Genomic DNA, 21,377 nt, shown 5'->3' on the forward strand with positions numbered 1-21,377 from the left:
TATTTTATACAGGAGTCGGGCGCAACACAATTCAAAAGTTAGATCTTTACAAACTAATTGTAAGGATTAGCTTCAATCTGCAGCTTTGTTAGAGAGATGCTTTTGAGTTGAGCTTTAAAAAATGTAATCCTAACTGTTTCTGAATTTGATGACTGGATAAGAGCATTGGAGCAGACTTAGGATCTGCGGGGCAGCCCGAGGGAGGACAGAATGGGTCTGCTTGAGATGGAAAACTAAGGGGCTGACCAGAAGGGGTGGGGGGAAGAGGGTGACTGAGTCAGCTTAAAGTTTTAGTTTATTGGAGAAACCCACTCAGGCCTCACTCAATTACCAAACTGACTTAAAAAGTGACCTTTTAAACTATTCTAAAGGACAACTAAAAGATGCAATTTTTATCCCTTATCGTCTTAGGTGTGGCTTTTAAGAGACAGACCTCTTATTTTCTATGAAGGATGCAAGAAGACAACCTTCAAATCATCCCAGAAGGACAGGTCCTTAGTCAGACTATCACCTCCTAGTTGATGCACATCTTTGTCCTCCAGGGATAGATTTGGCTGTCAGAATCCTTCTATCTCTGTCCCCTGATCCGGTAGGTTTCACAGGCAGAGCAGTACCGTAGGGCCAAACCAAGACTCTGTGCCTGTGTACCAACACGGCCAGAGTCTCCTCTGGAGCTATGCCCGCGGGAGGAGGGAGAGGTGTATAAATTGCTGACACCAAGGCCCACTTATGAGGACTCTCTCGCCAGGCCTGTCTCCCTCAACCGTCCTTCTCATCACCCCATCTTTCTTATTTGCCTTTTTGGCCAAGTTCAAGGTGACAGACCATCTGAAGAGAAGAGTAACACTTTAACTTCAGATCTGAAATCGCCAGGATCCTCAGTGACCAGAGAACAGGGAGGTAAACCAGGGTAAGGGTCCACAAAGGGTCACAGTGTGTACCAGTGAAGTAGTCAATAAGAAGTTGTGTAATGTCTCTTCTGTATTGCTTTTAGAGAAGCGAATGAGAAGGAGTGATGGGGAAAAGGGATGTCACAGGGGGAAGCACCGGTGGAAGAGAATCTGGGAGACACTCAGTGATGTGGGAGGTGATATATGCTGTGAATATGTCTTATTGCCATTGGTTAATAAAGAAGCTGCTTTCGGTTAATGGAGTAACAGAGCAAAACCAGACTGAAAGAGATATAGAAAGAGTAGGCAGAGCCAGAGAGAAGCCATCCACGTAGCCACCACGAGAGACAGAGACCTCTGCCGCAGCCCCCTGCTGGTAGGTCATGACCTTGTGGTGATGCACAGATTAATGGAAATGGGGTAGTTTAAGACATAAGAGCTAGCTAGAAATACGCTTAAGCTATTGGCCAAAGAGTATTGCAAATAATAAAGCTTCTGAGTGATTGTTTCAGGTCTAAGTGGCAGGGAATGAATGAACAACCTCCACCAGCAACTCAGGTATGAAAGGATCAGGTGCCATCCCAAGTCTGAGGGTAAATTTCAGCTGGCACTGGGAAGTGGTGCCAAGCTGATGGCTTCTCCACTTGCTCTGTATTTTTAATGAAGTTGGAAGTTCTGAGCTCATGACTGTGGGTGTTTGGAAAGTTAGGCAGCTATACAGGCAAGCCTTGTGGTGAGAAAAGGGTTGAGAAGTCCCAGCTGTGCAGGGCTGCAGTGACAGGGACGTGGCCCTGTCCTCTCTGATATTAATTACCGAACAATCTGACTCACACCAACATCTCATCAGGGCTTTCTCTAGTCAGGGGCACATGCAGATGCTAATTAGCTGCTCAGCCAAGAGAGATAAACAACGGCTCTCCTGGCCCAGCTGCTGTGAACACAGAAAAAACCAGAAGCCTGACAATTAATACTTCTGTCTGTGAAATGCCAGAGGGACCTGGGGCCTCCAGGTCACTCCATCACTCTGGAGTGATGGAGCTAGACATAGGCTTCTTCAGTCATTAGTGCCCCCAGGAGGCAATGTAGGTGTGGGCAAAGCTTCTAGGCAGGGCATGGGCTGTATGGTTAGCTCCATGGCAACCAAAAAAAAAAAAAAAGGACTTGTAGTTTATCATTGGAAACTGTTTTTCATTAAACTTTACTGCCAAGTAGAGTACTTGTCACAAGATGGTTAAGTCGAAGGTGACTGATTGGAAAGATTTCAATATGTATTTCAGTATATTACTTCCCAATTTCCCAACTATGAGGACTTCTTTGCCAGTATCTTAATTTTGTTTACAGGATGCAGGAACAGCGAGTCTCTCGACTGCCTATTGTCAGGAATGCAAAGGCAAAGAAATTACAGTATCTTAATAACACTGTGGTGATTTGAGTGAAATAGCCCCCATAGGCTCGTAGGGAGTGACACTATTAGGAGGTGTGGCCTTGTTGGGAAAGGTGTGGTCTTGCTGGAGAAAGTATATTACTTGGAGTGGGCTTTTGAGTTTCAGAAGCCCGAGGCAGCTACTTCTCCAGCATGTCTACTTTTATGCTTCCTGCCATGATGACAATGGATTAAACCTCTGAACTGTAAGTCAGACCCAACTAAGTGATTTCCTTTATAAGAGTTGCCATGGTCATGGTGTCTCTTGGCAGTGGTAGAAACCCTAAGACAAATACCTTATACACATATACTCTTCACCGTGTATACTCCCAATGATACCGTGGAAAGGAAGCAGCGTGTAGCAGAGTAGTAAACACAGCAGAGGCAGAGAAGATAGAGCAGAGATGTGAACACAGTCTTAAATGGTAATATTAGTAAACTTAGTGCTTTAGATATGTGTGATGTCCAATTAGAAATGATTGGTCAGTGGAAGCCAGAAGGGTGGATGGAACAAGTGTTTAAAATGTAAAGGGCAGCGGGGGGGGGGGGGGGGGGATACAGTTTCTATTCAAAATAAAACTGAGATTGAAGAGTAATGAAATGAAGTACCAAACTTGATTTTCTGGAAAGTCTTCCCTGAAACCTTTAAATCCTTAAAAAAAAAAATCTTTATATTAGAGAACTCAAGAATTTTGTATGATCAAATAAACAAAGCCCTTACCCTTTAAAACCTGGTATCCAACAACCTCACAGATCAACGTAACTCTCTAGATTACTTTAACTTGATAGTATTCCAAAAGAACTTCTTCACTCTGCCTTGCTGATCCTTTCTTTTCACAGCCAATCCCACAAGGCACAGGCCAGGTACAGCAGGGCTGAACACTTAGGGATTCCTCTGCAAAGTGACAGACGCTCTTTTGTCAAGAAAAGCTTAGTTAGAGGCTGTCAGTCCAAAGGAAACGCCTGGGGGCTAGACAAAAGCCAGCACTCCATAGGAACAGGGAGGCTGCTCCCACTCTACCAGGAGCCTGACAGAAGACTCTCTGTGGCCTTCAGGCTCCCTCAGTATCACAAGTACCCTTACGCATTTCAAACTCCAGGCCATTATCCTGACTTCTTTTAGCTCCTCTCACCTCCTCCCCTACCCTAACTTCTCCAGCTCATGGGCTTCCCTCTGTGCCACTACTTTCTCCTTATAACCCTGCTATTTTGGCTCTGCTCTCTGTTGCCCACACTCTCTTCGTGTACCTCTCTTACTCTCTCTCTCTTTGTGTCTATCTCTCTGTCTTTGTGTTTTTCTCCTGCTTCTCTCATGGCCAGGTCCATTCTGCTGGCCAAGATCAGTCTACTACTTTATCCTCTCTGGACTCTTCTAGATGAAAAACCATCCCCTTACCCATACCATGGAGCAGTTATGACATCAGTTTACACAAAGGTAGTAGAAAAATGCTGTTTTTTTTTTTACATGTTCTTCATAAAACTCAACATTTAGGAAAGAAATTGAAAAGAAGTCTGGATCTATGCTGAAATTATAATATGTATTATAACCCCAAACCATAAAGTAACAACCAAATCAAGTGAGGGTGCAGAAATTAAAACATACTTGCTGTGGGACAAAGGCCTGTACCCTGTCACTTGTATTTTAAATAAACGCTGATTGGCCAGTAGCCAGGCAGGAAGTATAGGTAGGGTGACCAGGACAGAAGTAGAGGCAAGGCAGGGAGAATTCTGGGAAGAGGGAAGTTTCAGTTAATAGTCATCACCCAGATGCAAAGGAAGCCAGACACAGAGCAAGCAAGATGTGACTGCCTTGCCAAAAAAAGTACCAAGGCATGTGGCTAACACAGACAAGTAATATGGGCTAATATAAGTTATAAGAGTTAATAAGAAGCCTGAGATACTAGGCCAATCAGTTTATAATTAATGTAGACCTCTGTGTGATTTCTTTGGGACTTAACGACTGTGGAACCAGGCAGGACAGAAACCTCAGTCAACACACACTCTCCAGATGTGGCCTCAGAGATGACACAGTTAAGAGCTCTGACTGTTCTTTGAGAAGACCTGGGTTTGGTTCTCAGCACATACATGGCAGCTGGTAATCATTTGTAGCTTCAGTTCTAGGGCACCTGACATCTTCTTCTGACCTCCTGTGGTACCGGGCATGCATGCGGGACACAGACAACACTCATTTATATGAAACAAATAAATGAATTTTAAAAATCAACAATAAAAATAAAACTCCCAAGCCCATACTTTCTAGAAATAGAAGAACATGAGGAAGTCTTTGGAGAAACATAGGAGTTAAAAATTGCTTGAAGTAGTGAGCATTTGGGGTATGTGAAGGCCATGAAGACCTGGTGGACAATGTGTGCATGGGAGCTTCCATTTTGCAGAATAAGAGATGGGGCTGAGAACGGTATGTGCCCGCCATTCCTGTCATCTGTACTCCCACCCTGGAGAAACTGGAGGAGTTTCAGTGGCATGGAAGGATGAGAAGGAACTTGTCTTATAGCTGCAGGCCTAAGCTCTCCAGAGGATGAGCATGCATTAAATCTCTCAGAAAAACCCCTGACTCTAGTGTACAGAGTTTCACCCACTTCTCACCAGGTTTAGTCATTTACTGGTTAGGGGTGGATGTCAGAGCCCAGGAAGGGTGTCAGCCCTGTACCAGGCTTCGCAGCTTTGAAGCTGCCTCATGTTTCTTTCCAGTTCACTCTCCTTTATTTTGACACACACACACATCTCTTCTTGAGTTAGTAATATTCCTAGTAGCCAGAGCAAGAAAAAAATACCATAAACAAAAATTTATTTAGATAAACCCCCAGAATATATATTCTTTATACACTCACAGAAAACAAAGAAAATTGAAAAGAAAAACACAGAGGAAGTTTTAGAAAAAAATCATACAACTGCAAAACAGAAAAGAATAAACAGCTAGAAGTTTCTAGAAAAAAAAAACAGGTGCAATAGGTTAAAAAACAAGCCAAAATTACACAGAATTACTCTCCCAGAACAAAAGATAGAAAAAACTCACATTGACTATGCTGCAATTTAGATTTGGAATGTTCTCAGAAGGTTCATGAATTAGAGGCTCAGGCCTTACCTACTGGGAGACAGTAGAAGTTTTAAGAGGCAGGGCCACAATCATCATCAAAGTTCATCCAGCAACTGATGAGAGTAGATGCAGAGACCCATAGCCAAACATTATGTGGGGCTCAGGGAACCCCAGAGAAGAGGGGGAGGAAGGATTGTAGTAGCCAGAGGAGTCAGGGACAACGGAAGAACACAGCTCACAGAATCAGCTTATCAGGGCTCATAGAGACTGAAGCCACAAATCATGAAGCCTGTATGGGTCTGAGCTTGCTCTTTGGTATATATGTTAGGATTGTGTAGCTTGATGTTCTTGTGGGACTCTTAACAGTAGGAGTGGGGGTTGTCTATGACTCCTTTGCACTCTTGAGACCTGTTTCCACCTACTGGGTTGCCTCATCCAGCCTTGATAAGAGTGTCTGTACCTAGTCTTATTGTAAATTGTTATACTGTGTTCAGTTGATATCCCAGAGGCTTTCTCTTTTTTGAAGGAAAACAGGAGGACTGGATCTGGGAAAGAGGGGGATTGAAGGAGTACTGGGAGGAGAGGAGGGAGGGAAAACTGTGGTCAGGATGCATTGTATGAGAGAAGAACAAATAATAATAATAATAATAATAATAATAATAATAATAAAAAATTATAATAATAATAATGGGCCAAAGGGAGGATTTAAGTCATTGGGGCTGTACCCTTGAGTGGGATTGTGGCTCCTTGCCATGCTTAATTAATACTGCTTTACCAATTGTCAAAATAATGGGACCAATCAACTGTGGACTAAAATCAACACAACTCTGAGGCAGTTAAGGTATTTATCTCTGGAATTATATTATGTAACAGAAAGCTAACACAAATCACAAAAAAGAAATAATTTCCCAAATAAAGTAAAATTTCCTGAAATGAAGAGTAATGTGAAGAGGGTTAAATAGAATGGCTGGTCCTGGGATGCCCCATGGGGAAGTGAATGAGTTGTAACTCTAACGACTCCTATGGACGACCAGTGTTCTCCTGTCTTCTGTAAAGTCATGTGTGAGTGCACTTGTCTTCTACATGCATTTGAGAGAAGATGATGATGGCAAAGGCTGTACGCCCCGGAATGGATGTTATAAAGTATATGGAGACTCCAGAACACTGCAGGGTTCTTACAGAAGTGGCTATCCCGTGACGACTCCAGATTGTCAAAAGATAAATCTAAATTCAAGAAAATTAAAAACTGGGAATTGGTTAAAAAAAATGTGGATGATGTGCTAATAACCTAGGTTCAGATTAAAGTGAACAGGTCCGGGAATGTTAGCATTAGAAAAAAAAACCCATAAATACTACAATGAATTTTATAGCAAAATAGGAAATGGGACAGGAAGCGGGTCAGGATTTCAGTGTCTACAACTTGACCATCTTTTAAAGTGTAAACTTAATAGATGTAGTATGCCAAATGATTACATTTTTACAAATATGAATTATAGGATAAAGAAATCAAGTTTCATCCAATATGATAAAGCTGCAAAGCTCTCTCCTTATATTATGATATCACATGTCTGAAAATATATACACAGAGAAATTATTCAGACTGGTGCATACCAAACTGAGGCTAGTGGCTTTGGAAAGGGGACCTGGATGGGGTACTGCACAGGGAAAAGAACACGGCAGACTTTAACTTAACATACTTCTGTCTTTTGTTTAGTTAATTAGCATGCCGTTCACAATTAAAACTACAAAAATAGACAGACAACACCCGCTAGCTGCGCCAGCAGCACACTTCTAGGGTTCTAAGTCCCCAGCTTTTCAGTGGTTGAGTCTCTGTAATCTAATCCTTGCTCGCTAGACCTGTGCAGATGTAGAATAAAAAATGCAAACGCTAACACTCCCAGTTCTGTAGTTGAGCAATAATTCTGCAATAAATGTGAATAAAGTACAAAAAGCCACGGAGGAGCAAGTCTCTCTGGTCTGACATTTCAGAACTGACCTTTGGTTTACTTTTTTTTTTTCAAAAGAAGAATGTAGAAACTGTACAAAAAATTATATAAGGTTATTTGGTGTACATACTCTCTTTGTCTCTCTCTGTGTCTCTTTCTGTCTGTCTGTCTGTCTGTCTGTCTCTTTTTCTCCCTCTCTCTCTAATTGAGATATCTTCCCTGTGTTAATTAGGAAAATCATTTTATTGATTCTATTGGTTAAAAATACATGTTTAAAAATTTTAATTTCAGGGCTGCAGAGATGGTGAAGTACCTAAGAGCACTGGCTGTTCTTTCAGAGGACCTGGGTTTGAGTTCAGCCACCACCTGGTGGCTCACAGCATCTGTAATTCCAGTTCCAGGGATTTAATAAGCCTGGAGGTAGCAGCACACATTTAATTCCAGCATTTGGGAGGCAGAGGCAGTTGAATCAATTGAGTTGAGGCCAGCCTGGACTACAGAGTGAGTTCCTGGATAGCCAGGAGAACTACACAGAGAAACCCTGTCTGAAAGCACACACACACACACACACACACACACACACACACACACACAAATATATCTCTATATTGACATATATATGTCCATGTGTGTGTGTGTGACAAAAGTCTTTATCCATATTTTATGGAAAGCCAGGTAAATGTAAGGACATAAACACAGAGCAAATTTAAGCATTAGTTTTTCAACTAAGTTCTTGAACCCCGAAAATCTTTGGGAGCTGTAGCTATGAGAAATATACTTGTTTGCAATTCATCTCTTAAACCAGATTTCAATCCACTAGTTCAGTTCTTAAGTTCTTATAGGGGACAAATTCTTATTTTGCTTTATTGACACTATTTTTTTTTTGTTTTGTTTTTTGAGACAGGGTATCTCTGTTAGCTTTGGAGCCCATCCTGGAACTCACTCTATAGACCAGGCTGGCCTTGAACTCACAGAGATCTGCCTGCCTCTGCCTCCTGAGTGCTGGGATTAAAGGTGTGCACGCACCACCACTGCCCAGCAACTGACACCATTTTGATACATGAGTTTCATTATGAAATGAGGGTCAGAATTTAGGGTCTTTGACACAAGCTTCATCCTAAGTAGATCCCAAGGGGTATTCAGATTAAATTACTTAAAAACAGATTAAATTCTTCCAGCTTGTTTATTTGATAGGGGAAAAAGGAATCAGTCCTTCAAGAATAAAGCTAAGTCCTGAAATTTTATCATTCTGATTTTACCCCTGGATTTAAATAGAACAACACAATACAAGGAAATCTGACTCTGAAAAGCCAGAGGTCTCTAAAGCTTCCACTGTCACAGGCAAATGATAGAGGCCAAATTAGAACCTAAAATCTCTACAAACAAGCCTGTTCAGATTCAAGATTATCAAATAGCTTTTCTGGTGCCGAGCTGTGCATTGTTTAAAACCGTAGCTAATCTGACAGCTGAGATCGGTAAAGGTCCACGGGTGTATCACACAGAGACTCATTAACACTAAAGCAGCTGCCTTAGCTTCCCGAGTGTCTCAGCAACTTGTGACCACAGGAATGCTGGGCGCTACTCAGAAGCCGTGATAATGAAGTAGATGCGCCTTCAACATTATTATTATTATTTTGGCTACCAGCGCCTGATTTTGCAGGATTTTACACTTTCTGTAGCCATATACATTTAGCAGCTTTCTCTGCAGAAGCTGTCAATCTCATTAACCTCCTTATGTTTCTTTACATTGCTACAGAATGTGCGTAACTCAGCTGTAAAGCTACTACTTCTGATCAGCGAATATTTAGATTTTGCTGGACTGAAAAACAGATGTTAAGGGCTTTAAAAAATTTAATGTAAGGGGTGGGGAAATACATTTTAATGTAATATTTTATTGATAGGAATTTTATATGTGTCTTCATCATTTATTGATAGGAAATTTATATGTGCTCTTTCTTCCCTCTAAGCCCATATGCCCCTCCTTGCCCTCTTTTAAATTTGTGGACTCTTTTTTTTATATTAATTGCTGTTATGTGTGTGTGTGTGTTCTCAAAGATAAGTAACAATTCTCAGTTCTCAGTCTGCATAAAGGTACTCAGATACATGTTTTTTAGGGCTGACCATTTGGTATTTGATAATAGATGTGCTCTTCCCAGACGAAGACTATCTCTCCTTTCTTATCATTCCTTAGATGCCTATAGTTCTTTGGGTAGGGCTGAGGATTCCTGGGCCATCCTAAGTTCATATCAGCATGTTTATTGCAATCCCTGTTCAACTCATGCTTAGGCCAAAGGTAATGCCTCTCCCCCCATTATATTTTTCTGAGCCAAAATGTTTTGAGGGGAAAAAACAAGCAAGCAAAAGCTAGTTACCTTTCAACGTAGATGTTTTTCCCAGTCCCGAGGGAATAGAGGCTGCACAGAATGTGGTAGCATGAAATCTGCACGTCACCCACTGGAACAAAGAAGAGATGTCATAGCCGCATGTCAACCCCAGCTCCGTCTCCAACACACGGAAAAGCCCATGAAGAAAAATATTAGGGTAAGCATCAGTCAAGAGCAGACAATCCCTCTCTCTTTTCCCTTCCTCCCTGCCTCGGTCAACTAGTGAAATCGTCTTCAAACCAGCCACTGTTTTGCTAGTTGCTGGGAAATACTGAGAGGAAACTGTGCTCCACCACAGTTGCCCGGGTCACTTGCAGAGCTGCTGAGGAAGATCACAAAACTTCTTGGAGAAAAGAATCACTTGGCCAATGGAGCCAATGGAGCCTCCTTAAGAGGTTGCTTCTCCAATCAAGGAAGACATTATATTCAAATTTTACCAAGGGCAGTCTAGTCTTCCTTTGTTTGCCATTTCCTAAGAAGGTCCACACAACTGCTACGCTGCTTTATTCAGAAGGTGAGGGATGGAGGAAGAGAAGGAGAGAGAGTGGTGGGTAGGGATGGAGAGAGAGTGAGTTCTCAGTTTTGCTTACTTAAAAATTTCTGCTGTATTTAAAAAAAAAAAACCACTAAATTGTACCGTGATTTTCCCTTATTTTCAAAAGGAAGGGAGTTCTGAGGGGAAGTACGAAGAATTTCATCAGCAGTGATCATGCATGCCCCCAAACACATCTAGACTTCATTCCACGGCTAGGACTACTTCAAAAGAACCAGAACTAATTTAATGCTATATTTTCCGACCAAGGAACTGCCTTGTTTGCATGGGATAGACGCCTCCCTAGTGAGACTAACTGGTGGGAGAGACAGCCTGGGCTATTGACAGCTGACTCAGTTAAACCGTATGGCAGTGTTTAAGCAGGCCTCAAACTTGGTGACAGAATATGAACGTGGTGGGCATGGGGGATGGGACTGGACTCACTGCTAAATACAAAGCAAAATAAAACCAATTGAAAATAGGGAAAAAAGAGATTTTAGCCTCTTTCCTTTGCTGCTGGTGACAATGAGTAAATTAAGGATTCTTCACATGGAGCACGGCGTCTGGAAGTCTGGTATCTGACTCGTACTGCTCAGATAACCTTTTCAATTAAATGGGAGCACAACCGCTGGTAGCAGCTAGACGAGCAGGCTGGGAGACTGGTTCAGAGTGAAACCGGAGAAAGATGAGCATTCTGTACTCCAATTAAGGGATTCTTTTCCCCTTCCCAGAGTCTACCACTTGGCTTTCATTTTTTAAATTTAGGTAAAGTATGGCACACCTATCTTTCTACTCTGCCCTCAAGGTCAACGCAAGTGTGTGGGTCTCACAGCTGTGCTTTCGGGGCATAGACATTGATGACAAACAGCGGTAGGACTCACAGAGTAGATCCACCCCAAACTGATGCTGAGCGATGTGCTCAAAGATGGATGTCAGGATGGGAAGCAGGGCCACTGTGGTGTAGTTAATATTCTGAGAAACACCTTTGATCTGCGTTCTGGAATGGGTAAACTTCCCCAGCTTCAGGTTTTCGGAGGTCTTCTCTAAGTCTTCTGCTGCGTTTTCAAAGAAGGAGCGTAACCCAGCTTTCACCAGCTCTGAGCCCGACTTCATGACGGTCCTGCAAGTAAGCAGCAGTCAAAGGCAGGAGCACAACCACACTGTGGACCCAACCCCCTTACGTGGTGGTGTCGTGGCGGCAAACTGGGCAGACAGTGGGTACTCTGGTCACCTTTTGAGAATGTGTCAGCTGCATCTGGAAAAGAAACCTGTTCCCTGGAGTAGTGACTGACTGTCTTGGGATCATTGATGAACTCTCCAGGACACAGAGAGAGTGAATGAAACTGGTATTAGTTCCTCGTGAGCTAATTGCTGCAGCTGCCTAGTGTTGTGTTAGTATCTAAGGAAAGGACAGGGGTGAGCCCTTTCCATGGCTCACTTGGGGCCAAGAAAGAACCTTTAGGAGTAGTATGTAGAAGCAAGGAGAACGGGGAAGAGAGGAGAGAAGCCGCCTGAAGCCGCACTCCTTTTAGTTGGCATAGCAGTACTAGAGTGCATGAGAGGAGAGATTAGGGAAAGGCAGCCCTTTATAAAGCCAGCCTAATTAGGTCACTGAGGTAAAGGACAGGGAAACACGCCAGGAGAACAGAAGCTAAGAACGGCTGAAGTCTTCCCTCAGAACCGTATCATGAGACTTAGAATTGGAATACGGCCAAGAAGCAGTGTACAATCTTCCACATTCCAACATCCTCACAAGATGATGACAGCATCGCTTCAAGGGAAGATGCTCTTTATCTTCAAAGTTTTCTAGGTAATTATCAGACATACAAGGACAGTGAAGGCCATCAGCGAGGCTTCTTCCAATCTGTATATATTTCATTTGTCAATAGGAAAGCAGGCAGGCACCAGATATCTATTTCAGTTGTTTTTGTTTACATCCTAGTTGAACTCACATTCTTTTCTGATATATAACCATATGGATTTCAGGTCACTTGTGTGAAAATGCACTAACTTACTTACACTTGCTTCTAACTTTTTAAAATGGTGAAAGAACATTACTAATATACTACTGTTTCACCCTGGGACGGACTGACTGACTCTCTCTCTCTCTCTCTCTCTCTCTCTCTCTCTCTTTCAAAGAGGCAACGTGGCTCAAATAGAAAGAAAGCTTTAAAACACTAGACAAAACCAAAGTAAGAGTGAAATGCTAATTTTACCAATCTATTGCTGCTCCCATCTTCCCTGTGTAGCCCAGGACGGCCTGCTGGAATTGCAGGCCTGCGTTATCCCTTCCAGCTTCTCCTCTCTTTCAGTATTTCAATGCCCTCAGTGTGTCTGAGTTTAATTTCTTCCAATGTTAAGCGAAAGGCTGATATGGATGGAGTTATTGTCACAAGAGTCTCGGATAGACAGGTACAAGGCAAGCAATTGGCACCAGTGGGTGCTGGCCATGCACATACTCTAGTTAGACCAGACTACCCAAGCTGCTTGGGTCAGAGGCTGACCTGGACCTGGTAGGTCATTCTTACTTCATTGTGTTCTATTTTTCTCCTTATTTGCTTGTTCCACTGTATTGTCATTAGAACAAGGTGAGAGGTTCAATTAGTTTAAAATGCTTAGATACACCCCAAACTATCTTACTCAAATATTTTTATATTTCCGAACATAATTTCTACCTTCAGTTCTTTTAGAGATATACAGTAACTCATTTGGAAAGAAAGGTGAAGCATGGTGCTAAGGAATGCCACCACCCTTGGGCATGGCTCTAGTGTGTAGTGATATATTATTTGTAGTTTGATAAATAAATCCTGACTGAAGACCAGAGGCAAATCTAAAGACACTAAAGGTCAGGCAGTGGTGACACACACCTTTAATCCCAGGATTTGGGTGACCAGAGACATTGAGTTCAAGGCCACCCTGGGCTGCTCAAGATCAATGTGGAAACAAATCCACGTGGCTCACACCTTTAATCAAAGTCCTAGGGAGTCACAGGCCTTTAATCCCAGCACTAGAGGGAGTATAAAATGGGAGGAGAGAGAAGTTTTGTCTGCTCAGTTTGTGGTAACCCAGCCTTGGTAGAGGTAAGGCTTCTCTAGTGGCTTGGCTGCTTTGCTTTTCTGGTTTTCAGGTTGAATACCAGTTTCTATCTCTGGGTTTTTATTATTCGGGTTACACTGGTGGATGAGTGGCTCAACGGAGGTGGGCAGGATCATTTAGGGAGTCTTCTCCAGGAAGGGCTTGCAGCATCTGAGGCATTGCTGGTATACCAGCTCGAAGCTGGAGTCAGTGCCATATTAGGGATCTTCAAGAATGAGTTATTTCTGTGGATTCATTCATTCATTAATTCCTTTTTTTATTTTTGAGACAGGGTTTCTCTCTATAACAGTACTAGTTGTCCTGGAACTAGCTCTGTAGACCATGCTGACCTCTAACTGACAGAGATTCTCCTGCCTCTGCCCCCTCAATGCTGGGATTAAAGGTGTGAGTCACCATTGCCCGGCAATAAGATCTTTTCTTAATGAATATGTTCAAAAGAACTCCTATTGATTCTTTTTACTAAGCCTCTCTTTTAAAATATCATGTATGTTAATATTACCAAAATTAGGTATTATTTTTAAAATAAAATTCCTATTTATTTATTTATTCTTTCTGCATCTCTTATTTTATTGAACAGGGTTTTACTGTAAATCCAAGGCTGTGTTTGAACTTGGGATCTTTTTGTCTCTGTCTTCTACATGCTAAGATTGCAAGTATAAATTACTTCACCAGCTAGCTGATGTATTTTGTAAATTATATTTATTCATTTATTTATGCATATGTAATTTATACATATGTACATGTGTAGGCCAGAGGACAATTTCTGGGAGTCAATTTTCTCCTTCTACCACATGGATCACAGTGAGTGAACTTGGAACATCAGAGCCTAGACTCCTCCCCTGGCTTCCTAGATGATCCTTTTGAAGTCAGATATCCCCACACTTTCCTGGCCATGTTGAACTCAAAATGATATTGATCATCTCTCATGATGATGAGGGTTTCATCACCTACCCGATATCTCTGCTGTGTGAGGGCAAGCGTGTGTGTGTGTGTGTGTGTGTGTGTGTGTGTACAATTAGGTACAAGCTGAATGTTGCAACATTATATATCTTATCTCCTGACAAATGAACTCAGTAAGAGAAGGTAAGAACTGATCAATTGTTTCAGATTTCAGATAGTCCATGACAATAGGTCTGTACTGTGGGAATGAGAAGCAGAGCATTGTCTTCTCGGGCCTGCTGTGTCTATTTTGGGGGCCAGAGAGGGATTTATAAGGAAGTACTGCAAAGAAAACATCATCAGACTTACCTTGTGTCAAGCGTCTGAGCTAAGATGTGAAGGCAGCTCACCATCGTAGTTGAATCACTCCCTAGAACAGAAAACATTGCTGGTGACTCTCTAAACCCAGCCCGGCTTTTAAACACATCCTTCTTAGTATGCACCAGACGTAGCCCAGTATAATTAACCAGCAACACACAAGGTGCCAGGTCTGTGTTCAGGAATGAGGCATTTATCTCTAGTCTGACACAGCCTCTGCCTCATGATGGATGTCACAGGCAGAGCTGAAAACATTCATTGGTGTGGAAAATCTGAGCTGTTAAAGGGGGAGAGAGGTCATTAATCATGCTTCAGACCAATTTTCTGTGGAGAATTTAGGTGACACCTCAGTCCCAAGGTGCAGGTTTTCCTAACGGAGAGCCACAAATGAAGGCAGAATGGAAGCTCAAGATAATAACAGGAAGACTTGCCGCCTTTATCAACACATCCCATCACTTACCAAAGAGAGAGATCCTGTGTCTCACGAGAGCCGCCAGCTTGCAGAACAGGCTAAGGCAGAAAAGGTGCAATTCAGAAAGCCGTGGAGACTCAGGAAGTGATTTCCACCCCATTCTTCCCCACCCTCACGTGTGAAACAGTGCATAGCTTGGGGCTTTGGGAGGAAGCATTGTGTCCTCTAGAAGAGTCTTTGGAACTGCACTTAGGGAGATGTTATGGGTTGCACTGTCTTGGAGAATCCTGAAAGGTTACTTGCCGGCAGCTCCATCCTACTCAAAAACCATCCTTAGGTAATGAGAAGAGTGTTTATTTGGCAATGGCCCTGTGTAATCTTTCCTTGGTGCTAGGTACCATGTACTGAAATGTTCATTCATGTGTAACATGGAGAAAAAACATGGAGGGTACTAACAGGCAGCTTGATTTTCTGCCATTGCCATGAACTGTAAACCATTTTGCGGTCTTTAAGTGGAGTGTGAAGCTTTAGTTGGAAAATGGAAAAAAATGTTGGGATTAGAACAAATGTTAATGATTAGAGTAGGGAGTAGGAGTCTGTTAAATATAAAAACACTTTAAAATTACATTTTTCAGAGCTATGGGGTCTTCATGACACAGGGGATAATAGGATATCCAGGGGGACTCCCAGTGAGGACCCAGCATTGATTGTGTAAAAGAAGCCAGAGGCCTCGAATCAAACCAATGACCCATTGCAATACACACTTACAAGTAAAGACCAAAGGGTACACAGTGTGACTCACTGGGCCATATTCCAGTTTCCACGCCAAGATTCTTTTATTTTTGTTTTTTTGGGGGGTTACTTTTAAATTTTGTTTTTGGGAGATTGCAAGGGCAGAGGGCAGATATGAAGGGATGGGGAGATGAATGGGGTCAGTATACATGGGGTGAAATCCATAAAGAATCAGTAAACGTTAAAAAAAAAAGAAGTTCATTTTTTGCTGTCATCTCTGTTAGTCTATAGTCTGTCCTAATTGGGTCTTTGGGAACTAGGAAGCAATTATCATTATTGTTACTGTTATTATTATTATTGATATTGTTGCTGCTGCTGTTGTTATTGCTGCTGTTGTTTATATTTCTGACTCCTTGCCATGCTTCACTTATACTTTGCACCATGGAGACCCTTGAAGTTTGAACTGTACTTCAGGTGTAGCCGGGAAGGCCTTGTGCATTTAGGAAGGAGCCCCGTAGATGTCTCTGAGCATGTTGACAATTGACCCACCCAGGGGTACTGTGACTACAGTCCACACAGGTGGATGATACTCGTGGGAGAAGAGCCTCCTGAACTCTAACGTTTGATACTGGCATGGCTCGACAAGAACTTTGCTTCCCTTTCAGGAAGCAGGGAACAGAAAGAGGGCTGACAGGGAAGACAGAGATGAGACACTGGTTCAGGCTGAGACGCTCCCCGAGGGGGACTCAGCTGATCACAGCCTCAATTCCTAACTTGTCATGGAGATCTCTGACTCCGATAGGACAGAAGTCTCCTTAGGACAATCCAAACAGAGAAGAAATGTGCCTCTAGTGCTGGTTGATAAACCCCATCAATTTAAAGGACAATGACCTCCTAGTTAATTAATGTCCTGCATTTTTTCTGGGCTGGTTTGAAAAACAACAACCAATGCCTTGTTGATTAGTAAAAATAAGTCAGAACCTCCCCGGTCTAGGAGTTTAAGAGAACTCATAGTGCGTTAGCAGAAACCTGGTACCTAATGTGACATTAAACAGGTGCTCCTGTTTATTTGATGTGAACTCATGGAGCTGGACAGGGAGAAAGAGTATTGAACAGTGCAGTCTATATTGCTGATGGCTTAGTTCTGTGCTTGGCCTGTGAATAACTAAGCTGTCTTAGCAGAGATCCTTCAATGCTCTCCACTCTGTATTAGTTTTTTTTCTCATCTGTAATCAAGCAGTTCTTCTACAAAAGTTGGAAACAACTCAGAAATTTGAAAACTATTTAAATGGATGAACACATTTCTTTGCCAAGTTGGTTTTGTTCATGGTGTTTTTTTACCACAGCAGTAAAAACCCCAGTTAAGACAATTAATTACTTTTAGTTCAAAATAATAAAGGGCTACAGTTCCCAGGTGGCTTTCTTCTTTCTGAGAGTTTAAAAACTATAAAGCCTGGCATGGTGGCATAATCCTTTGAGAGCCAGGATATCCAGGGCTATAGAGTGAGCCCCTGTCTCAAAAAGAAAAAAAGATGAATATATAAAATGAAATTATTCAAAAAAGAGAAACTCCATGCTGTGAAAGGCATCAGATTAATGACAAGGTGGATCAAGGATGAAGGATTCAATAAGGGGGATCTAGTGGGTATCAGAGGCTGAGGCAAGAGCATTGGTAGCTTTAGAGAAGCCTGGGCTGGGCTAAGGAGGTCCAGTCTTTAAAAAAGGAGAGAGAGAGAGAGAGAGAGAGGGAGAGAGAGCGCTGAACCTTTAATCCCAGCATTTTGCAGAAACAGGCAGATTTCTGTAAGCCTGCCTGACTTACATAGTGAATTCTAGGCCAACCAGGGCTACATATTGTGACCCTGTCCTCAAACAAATAAACAAAAACCAGAGGGAAAAAACAGTAAAAGAAAAGAAGGAATGAAAGAAGAAAAGAGTCTGCTAGGGTGAAACAAATAAACAAAAACCAAAGCGGGAGAAAAGAGGGAAAAGGAGCCGGCGGGGGAAACACGTGCTGCGCAAACACAACCGCTCCTGCGGGAGATTTGGAAATTATTTGCAAGGCTGATCAGCTCCAGGTTGTATTCCAGCCACGACAAATGGTGCCTGGTTGAACAAATGTTACATTTCCATGAATTAATAGTCTAAGATCAACAGATGAAGAAAACAGACGCATCTGCCCTCTGTTGGATTAGCTGAATGTCTCACGTGGCTTCTCATTTCCCTAGCTTCTTATAGTGGGTATCAGAGGCTGAGGCAAGAGAATTGGTAGCTTTAGAGAAGCCTGGGCTGGGCTAAGGAGGTCCAGTCTTTAAAAAAGGAGAGAGAGAGAGAGAGAGAGAGAGAGAGAGAGAGAGAGAGAGAGCGCTGAACCTTTAATCCCAGCATTTTGCAGAAACAGGCAGATTTCTGTAAGCCTGCCTGACTTACAACCTAAATACCTTTAGTTCAACCTAAAGGTATAAGATCTTGGGACCAGTACCTGATTCCAAAGCATCATGTTTTGGCAGCACGGGATTTCTTCTGTCTGGAGTGGCACTAAGTGATTGCCGTACACATAAGAGGCATGCAATGTCCTGAGTTTTCAGTGTTAACCATCTGTAACACTTTGAATACTGGAGTGAAGCTAAGGGCACCTCAGATTCTTGATTTGTGAAATGGAGACCGTGCAGCACAGGTAGGACTTTCAGTTTAACACACTGTGAGGTTTCACAACCATATTTACTCAGATGGCTCATAACTCTTGCGTATGAAAATTAATCTCAGTGCCTGTCCATGCAGAGTGTTTAGTAAATGTTAGGCCAATCGTCAAGCTGAATATATTCCCGAAGAGTGTGATAGTCAGTTAGTAGGTGAGCTCTTATCCAGTACAACGTCCGTGTTCACTGTGGAGGGATTGCGTGCAGACTTTCACTACCTGCTTTATTTCTTTGCTGTTTAGAAGTCTAATGCAGCCTCACTCAGCTTTTTGCATGGATGCAGAGACTCAAACTCAGGCACTCATGCATGAGCAGCAAGTGCCTTTACCCAGTGAGCCACCCCTTCAGCTCTGAGACTGAGAAGTCCAAATAAACATTTAGACTGAATCACGTAGTTCTAGCTTTGAAATCTCAGACTAGCTGCACTGGGATTTGTAAGATCGGAGTTCTAAAAATTCTAATCTTGCAGACTTGATAAGGAGCGACAGAAAGCAGTGTATACCTTAGTGCTCCATGTTTAGTTTTCCCAAGCTTCAGAAGGATCGTGGCCTTCTATTCAACGTAATTTCAGGGTAATTGACCTGGCTATCTACATATTTCCCAGGTCCCTATGAACACCCCAAACAGTGTAATTCTATTGGTTCCTGAGATCACCGAGGTATACACAAATATAAAAATTTTCAAATCATCAGGTTACACACCATTTCTACAAAGAATTTGTGATCCAGTCCCCAGGTGGCCGATGTCTTATATAAAGCACTTTAGCACTGAGGATGGCAGTTTGGATGAGTACCCTTCCAGGCCCATGTACTAGCAGCTCTGTCTCTAGGGTTTTGCTAGTGGGGTACTTGGAGGCTAGGGATGGTTGGAGGATGGAATTGAGTGGGAGGTTTTTAGGTCAATGGGACATGCCCTTAGGGAGATTTTAGGATCTTTTTGACTTCTGGCCATGACCTGAGCAGTTTGCCTAAGAGTGAGTTCCCCATCACTGCCATCTGGACCCCCTACCACGAAATCAAAGAAAGGTGTCTACTCACCCCAGACATGAAACTTCCGAACTATGAGATGAATAAACTTTTAAGCTTTACTTATAAATGACACACGGTACAGCAACTCAAAGCTGACCAGCATAGCGGCCCTCTCCTGGTCTCATGGACTCACCTGGCTACCATTTCTTTCTCTTTATGGGAAGCATACCCACTGCTGCTAAGTGGCTTCAGAGGAGATGACAAGAAGTAAAGGCGGTGGTTGGTGAAGTACTGGTCAACCAGGGGGAGGAGAACCTGGAAACCATCAAACAGCACGTTTAAGGTCGCTGATCCAAGTCTATCTGCCAGTTCCTTTTACAGATGTCATTCTCAGTGAGCAGAAGCCTCTCAACACTGGATGTAGAAAGTTCCAGGAAATTCTAGCTCTCACTTCGTATTATTATTATTATTATTATTATTATTATTATTATTATTATTATCTACTTACCAGAGGTGTTGAGGTTATGTGACAGGAAAGGACATTGACTAAAGGCACAAATAAATTTGCATGCTGGTGATCTGATTTGAAGAGGACACCTGGGAAACTCAGATTGCCTTCTTGGCCACAGCATCAAAAGGTACAACTGAGCCCTCACCTCAAATGTCTGTCTCTGCTTTACAGGGCCCAGACACTGAAAGGCCTTGGGTCCTCTGAGCAGGCTTCTGTGGGCAACATTGATCATTGGTACCCAAATGCATTCTCTATTTCTTTTCAGCAACAGATTTTAGTGAGACATATGCCGCTGAGCCGGGGAATACCTTACTCAGTTTCCCCTTTTTGCTAGAGTAAGCTGAAAGGACCCACTTGCATCAGCACTAGGTTAGGACTTCAGAAAAGCAGCGGCTTGCTCTCTCCTCCCCTTTCCTTTATTCATCCCTTTGCTACAGATATGGTGAGGTTGGGCTTGTTTGGACCACAGTAACACAAAGCACGCTGTCACAGATGGTGCAGAACAAGGGGGGAGGATCCTGAGTACTGAGGCCATGGTGTGGAACTGAGCAGCCTGCATACTTTCTTAGACCTCCTACCCACACCGGGTCTGTTCTGTACAGAGGAATATAACTCTGTCCTACTGAAGCTTTTGGAGTGTTAGATCTCCTTGATGGGCCCCTTTAAATCACACCCCCAGTCGTAGGGATCTTGAGTAAAGGAGAAACACTTACTTTGGCAAAGAATTTGATCTCCTGGTCGTGGGGAGACTTTTCGGTTTTCCCACTGCTGACAATGGCTTCTGCAAAGAGAGAGGTAAAATACTTGGGTCAGAGCAAACAAACAAATGAACCATCATGGTATTTTGAGAAGCAGAGCAGGTTTTCAAGACAACCAGCAAGCTTAGGTGCTTTCATGAAACAGCATCTTGTAAAGCACTTTGTAGCTGTGCTGGCTGGGTTTGTCTCATGCCAATTCTCTCGCAGTTGTCTCGCCACACCCTTTTCTGAAAGAGCTTCAGTGATGTCCACAGTCAAACAGCATGGGGAAAGTTAATAGGATGAGGTGCAAACAAACCCAAAGAGTCAGTCAAATCCAGCAGAGAAGTAAAGGAGTTTTATTTCCTCCATACTAAAAAAGTTAAATAAGTTTTTTTAGTATGGAGGAAATAAATCTCAGCCATTGTTTTCCACCCAAATTATATGCCTCTATGAATCATGAGCAATGGTGACACAAGAAGCTAATTCATAATTATGTCATTTTTTTTCTAAAGAATTGCAATGCTCTTTCCTGACAGTTTGAAGCTCTACTTACCCAAGTGAGCAATAAACTCTTGAGCAGAGTCAACGTATTTCAGGATCTTCTTCAAAAACTTATAGGCAAATCTCTTTTCCATGGAGGAGGCGTCCAGCTCCATGTCCTTCATACCTCTAGATTGGACAGAGATGAACCCCAGGAGTAGCAGAGAAAAATATGAGACTTTGGTGTATTGC

The 21,377-nt window shown here is 42.6% G+C and overlaps 1 protein-coding gene across 1 annotated transcript in view; it reads right to left on the minus strand.

Annotated features, from left to right (window-relative positions):
* The window catches only part of Ryr3 (ryanodine receptor 3), a 522,546-nt gene that overhangs the window by 84,233 nt on the left and 416,936 nt on the right, over positions 1-21,377 (minus strand). The window contains exons 58-64 of the mRNA XM_041678998.1: positions 21,199-21,314; positions 20,619-20,686; positions 19,588-19,709; positions 15,044-15,093; positions 14,575-14,635; positions 11,112-11,350; positions 9,687-9,768 (exon numbers count right to left, since the gene is read on the minus strand). Of these exons, the coding sequence (XP_041534932.1) occupies positions 9,687-9,768; positions 11,112-11,350; positions 14,575-14,635; positions 15,044-15,093; positions 19,588-19,709; positions 20,619-20,686; positions 21,199-21,314 (738 nt within the window). The remainder of the gene's footprint in view (positions 1-9,686; positions 9,769-11,111; positions 11,351-14,574; positions 14,636-15,043; positions 15,094-19,587; positions 19,710-20,618; positions 20,687-21,198; positions 21,315-21,377) is intronic.

The sequence above is a fragment of the Microtus oregoni genome, unplaced genomic scaffold, assembly GCF_018167655.1.
Source record: "Microtus oregoni isolate MIOR12 unplaced genomic scaffold, Mior012 000031F_ref0000149, whole genome shotgun sequence".
NCBI classification, from domain to species: Eukaryota; Metazoa; Chordata; class Mammalia; order Rodentia; family Cricetidae; genus Microtus; species Microtus oregoni.